This window comes from Pundamilia nyererei, unplaced genomic scaffold, assembly GCF_000239375.1.
Source record: "Pundamilia nyererei isolate P.nyererei 1_Seehausen unplaced genomic scaffold, PunNye1.0 scaffold00390, whole genome shotgun sequence".
NCBI classification, from domain to species: Eukaryota; Metazoa; Chordata; class Actinopteri; order Cichliformes; family Cichlidae; genus Pundamilia; species Pundamilia nyererei.
Genome location: NW_005187791.1, coordinates 368,137 through 374,014, shown reverse-complemented (window position 1 = coordinate 374,014; position 5,878 = coordinate 368,137). Strand labels below are relative to the sequence as shown.

At 37.8% G+C, this 5,878-nt stretch overlaps 1 protein-coding gene across 2 annotated transcripts; it reads right to left on the bottom strand.

Moving 5' to 3' along the window:
- Nucleotides 1–733: 733 nt before the first annotated feature.
- On the bottom strand, nt 734–3,707 carry LOC102203985 (uncharacterized). Of its 2 annotated transcripts, none has more exons than XM_005752914.1 (5): nt 3,537–3,707; nt 3,038–3,358; nt 2,585–2,723; nt 2,162–2,231; nt 734–2,077 (listed from the first exon to the last, which is right to left on the bottom strand). In XM_005752914.1, the coding sequence occupies exons 1-5, from the start codon at nt 3,598–3,600 to the stop codon at nt 1,985–1,987; spliced, it is 687 nt and encodes a 228-aa protein (XP_005752971.1). In that variant the 5' UTR covers nt 3,601–3,707; the 3' UTR covers nt 734–1,984. The 2 variants fall into 2 exon arrangements, with proteins under 2 accessions (XP_005752971.1, XP_005752972.1); XM_005752915.1 differs by having other exon boundaries at nt 2,162–2,228.
- Between the last annotated feature and the right edge of the window lie 2,171 nt (nt 3,708–5,878).

The window sequence follows — 5,878 nt, the reverse complement described above, 5'->3', positions numbered from 1 at the left end:
GTTAATCTCGGTGCTACCATGTCCACATGGAAAAGGTAGTGAAGTGGCTAATTTTACAAAGGGAGCAAGCTACAATGTTAGAAAAATTATGCATAATGCAGAGTGAAACTAACACAGTTTCTGAAGCCAGCAGTATGATTGTGCTGTGCAGAAGTACAAAGTGCTGCACAAGTGCCCCTGTGGCTCATTGGGTTGAACCAGTGACCCACATGCTCAGAGACAAGCAGTTACCTGGGTTTGACTATGCCCCAGGCAATTTCCTGTGTGCCATTTCCCCTTTCTCTCTCTCTTGACTTTCTTTGCAGCTCCATCAAGTAAATGCTACAAAATGCCCATAAAAAAGCCCAGTGTGTGGTCTGTAAGTGCTTCAGTCAGCAAGACCAGAAAAACACCATGATATGCAAAAAGTTGAGGCAACACAAAAACCATTCAGAAATGCCAAATGTGTAAAGTAACATTATGTAAGTATCTATGCTTTGTCATCAAGACACAGGAGAATCTGATAGGTTATAATTAAATTAATAATTAGATGTGATTAGTTTCATTTTCTTCACCTGTAGCTCTGGTGGCATTCAACAGACTTAAAGGATAAATATAAAAAGTTTTTATGTAGGCTTAGTCTATGTGCAACTTTGGTCACCACGTGCAAATCTGAGAAATAAATGTTTTAAATTTGTTTGCAGTTGACATGCAAAAGAAAAAGAAAGAAAAAAGTAAAGGAATAACTTTGCGTCTAACATGAGGTATTTTATTAGGGTCTTTTTCAGCTGAATTGCTTTAAATTACAGGACAAAAAAACAACAAAAAAACTGTTATGTACAGATGCGTGCACAATTCACGAAACAGTAAAGGCCTTTTCTTTCAGACACAATATTTTCCTGTTGGCCTTTTCAGTGGTTTCATATATATTAAATTCCAGGAAGAGAGCCTGGAAAATGCACTTGTGTACAGAGGTTTGGTGGTTGTTGCTGGGGAGTCCCTGTTTAAAACCAACTGCGTGGGGAACATTGGTAAAGTGCAAAAGAGCAAAATCTGTCTGTGAGAAGAGGAAGTTGATACAGGAAGCTCGACGATGGTGTGAGGTCAGGGTTACGGCTCATTAACTGAAAAAGCCCTGAAACACTCAACAACCCATACTTAGATAACGATAAGCGGAAATGCTAATTATTGTTTCACATAGCGGTTTAAAGTGGGTTATAAATCTCAGCGTAGTGAACTCGCACCATGGCTCAAAAAAGATTTTTGCATGACGCTGTTTGACATAATAACTTGGTTTTGGATTATCATTATTTTTATTAACTGATATATCAGCTGAGCTAATCTATCAGTCAATATATTGTATTTATATTAACTAATAAATAAAAAAATGTAAAAGTAGAGACGGGAGAAACACCATTCAACCACGACTGTTACATAGTTTGTCCATAACTCTGCACTCTGCAGATCCCCTGTTGGCTACAAAGTGCAGAGAACAAACAAGTAATCCATGACCTGTTAATATAAAAAAACAGGATTTTGTTTTAGACTGCATTATGTTATCTTAGTGAGGACTCACATATAGATCACCCTTAAAAAATGTTTGGGAAATTTGTTTATCTTTGTGTGTCTCAAAGACAACAACACCAGAATAAATATCTGAGTTTGAAATGACTAAATATTGGTATCTTAAACATCCAGCATCAGTCAAGATCTAATTATTGCTATAAAGCTATTACAGCTCTGAAATCAACAAACTGAATATGTATAAAAGTCTATTTTGTCACTCTAGACAGTGTGACTTGATATTTAAGTTTCAGATATAAAACGTTACTCTTAAAAGATTAAAATAAACTGTACTTCTACTAATGCAACAATAAGTGAAACTAATAGTAAAGCACCATTGCTTTGGAGATTGCACGTCCAGCTTCACTGTTTATTCACTAGGAAATAGATACTTATTATAAAAGTGCTGCAAATTCATACCTCAATTTACATCAAATGTATTTCAAGTAATATGATTTAAGTTTATTTTAGAAGTTGAATAAAGCCCATTTTCTGTTTGGATGAAGATACTGTATGGCTCAATTTCTCCCGCTGCCTGTAAAGTGAAACAGACTCAGTTAGTAAAAAGTTCTAAGTCAATGAAAAGCAGGTACAAAATGCAGTAAGTGCAACATTTTACCATGTACGCTTCTGTGTTTCCAGGATCAGTTATTATTTCAGGACTGGTTATTGGCAGCTGTCGTCTTCTGCTGGGAAAACAATTTACCAAAAAAAATTTTTCAAAAATTCGGCATTTTCTTAGAACTGAGATGAAAATATTTATTTTACATATGTGGATTTTAAATAAAGAGCTTGTGCAGGACAATTACAAAAATAAAGCCACATCGACCATAAGATGAGCGTCAGCGTAAGATAAATGTTACATTAAATAATATGTGACAGAGTTTGCATGAGATGTTGTGAATGCCTCAGTAAATATGATTATATAATATGGTTATAATATGATTATACTATGGTTATACTCCCTAACCGTGTTATAATACTGAGAACTGACTGAGAACCTTCACAGACATTATAATATAATAATATAATAATCTCTTACCTGCTGCATTTTGTTACGTATATAAATCCAAGGATGACTCCAGATATGATTAAGACTACAAACACTCCAATTAAAACATAGAAAGACAATTTAAAATGTATTTCTGTAGGACTGGTGGTGACTTCATGGCTTTCAGTGCCTAGAAAAGAAAAAGAAATGAGAAAATCACCAGTGAGTTAATGAGTTAATTATAAAGCAGCATCATGATATTAACCTCTGTTGCTATAGTGTCATATAATATGTTCTTGAAATTAAGTGATTTTTGATTTTATTGTTTATACTGTTTAACAGCAGATTTTGTTGATTTAATTGCTTTTTTTTAAAGATATGTGGGCAGTCGTGAGGTGACCCCAGCTTCTTACAAACCTTTGTTGATTGATTTGATACCAGTTATCAATAACCACAGTAATACAGTGAGGCTCGGTTATAAAAGGTATTAAATCCACAGTTTACCTTCCACAGTGACATTGAGCTGGAGCTTATATGTTCCTCCGGTCTGTACACACTCACAGGTGTAGCTCCCGCTGTCCTCCTGTGTTAAATTTGTCAGGTGGAGAAACACAGTCTGATTTTCTTTCATCAGTGTGAACCTGGAGTCACATCCATGCTCAAAGTTTTGTCCATGTCGATACAGCAGCCTGCACTCTTCTCCTCTGCTCCTCTGTGTGCTGATCTTACACACTATCAGCATGATCACGTTCAGCGTTTCGTTGCTGCATATTCGAGTGACATCTGGTTGTTTGTCAATGATTTTCATAAGAATCTCCGTACCAGCTGAAATATGTAAAACTGGAAGTCAGTTCTGTGTGATATACAGTTGCTAAGTTACCACTTGCACATTACCAACATTTACTGGTAAATACAGGTAATAAAACCTAACATAGATTAACTCTAAAACAACAACAACAATGCGCTGCATAAGCGATCCTACATAAATAACTGTTTTGCAAACCTTTGTTGTCCATACAGGAAGTGAGGAGCAGAAGCAGAGCAAACCCGAGTCTCCATTTATCCATACTGGTCAAAACATCTAAATAACAGTGCAACTGCTGCTGACACTGTAGATCACTGTAGGGCGAAGGGTTTATGCACCCAAGCCTCGGATTCTCAGCCTTCACTGAGGTCTGTGTTGGTGTGGAGGAAGGAAGTGCTGACGACGCTTCTGTTTTCATGTGAGCGCTGGAAGAGAGAGCCGGCGCATAAACACAGAAAATATATTCTGGCTGAGGAAAACAAATAGCAACACTCGTATACATGTTAATTTAAAGGACTTTATGATCACTCTGATAGTGATGTCTGATACAAATGAACGCAAAAGCTTTTGAGATTTTGCATCTGCGAGCATGTGCCTTTCAAAGTCATACTGCGTCAGTAATCTACTTGAAGATGCATGAAAGACAGATGAAAGGATCTCATGTTTGAACAAATAGACATCACTGTCCCATTACCTAGAAGTATCTGAGTTTCCTAATCATGTTATCTTGACTGTTGACTGATGTGTGATTTACTAGCTGGAGTTTCAGTATCTAGAAGGTTTCAGTGTTGCACAATTCCAAAATCCACCGAGAGATAAGATGGAAACACGTTTGCTTCAGCCGGAAGGCAAATTCCCTTTTTTCATTTATTTACAGATTCCTCTGTAGTTACACCTCGTATACTAAGTGAGCATTGTATTCATTATAACATAAATTATTAAACATCCTCATCTGACACATGGCTTGTTGTAAATTTACATGTAAGAACTTTGAAATATGTTAAGGACCAGTATAGAGATTCAAATCAACTCTGCAAAAACACACTAAAGACAGACGAACGGTTGATGAAGGATTGTGTATGCATCCTCTTGATTGACTTTATCCTTTTAAAAATTACAAATAGATGTTAAAACAATGTCTCTTAATCACTTATTAAATACTTTATCATTTGTACATCTCACGGTCCTCATACCAGAGGCTCCAAGCCAGAGCGGTCCCTGACCTCCTCAGTCTCAATGTCACTTGTGGCTTCCAGGTCCAGATAAGTGACAAGGATACAAAGCTCCACTCAGAAAAAGAGTCTGATCACAGACACGGGGGCAAGTTTACATATCATTATGCCAAGCTCCAAAATATTAAGTTTCCAGACTGAGACACCAAACCGATATCATGTGGAGTAATAAGATATGGATGTTTATTTTATGCTTTGACTCTTCAAAACCTGAAATGGGCATGCATGCTGCAGAGGTGGCATTACCAGCAGAGGGAGACAGTATATTCAAAGCCAAGAAGTCGGTAGTGAGCAAGGTAGGTATGATTAAGCACATTGCAGAAGCAATGATGGTACGCAGCAAATATGTGTTTACATGTAAATGTGTGATAATGTCTGAAACACTTTCCTATGATTGTTTTAATGTTGGCTTCAAATACAGTATCAGCCTCTGCTGGTACTGCAGCTCACTACAACTTATTGCAACTTCTGCCTCTCCAAAGTGTGATACGACACAGCGGGCTGGCGTGTCTATTACACGTTTTGTCGTGATACTGGGCTGAGGACACACTGCGTGAAGTTGGCTCATTGTGCAAAATGCAGTTTAGTCTTAGAGTGCAGTGAACGGGCACTGTACATCCCCTTATAGTTACAGGACATCTTTTCTGTGAAAGCAGCTGCTTCCCAGTTGGGTGATGTGACTTTCAACAAAGAGAAAGATGCCATGCAGCACAGAGACGGCACAAAGTTCCACATCTATGAATACAACAGACAGCACTACCTGCATACAGCGAGTGACCAGTGTAAGGGTTGATATGTTAAGCAGACACAGCGTGTAATACTAGGGCACTATCATTATGATGACATTCAAAAATAGGAAAATGTTGTTGATGATATGACAATCAAAGGTAACAAACAAACCTGCCCTGCAATGTGAGGTGTGCACACAGGGCCACACACAGACCTAGCAGGACCAGCAGGACCAGAGATGGGTTTGCATTATCATTCACTCATGATTATTCCAGTGCAAAAAATAAGAACGACCAAGTGCAAGCTACAGAGAAGTTTCTGTCTGATACCCTGTATGGGCAGATTAAATGTATCTGAGTTTATGGTAAAGGATAACCAGGCAAATAATGTCATGAAGCATAAGACTTCCACGCCATACTTATCACATCAAAATGCTACTGCTGAGAGAAACTGCTGCACACCGTTTAATAGGGATGGGTACCGCTATCGGTTCTGACATAAACGGTAGTAACCAGACCGAAAAGCAGCGCACATTTTGGTGCTTTTTTTTTTCCTGAGATGTCACACACTTTGGATTCT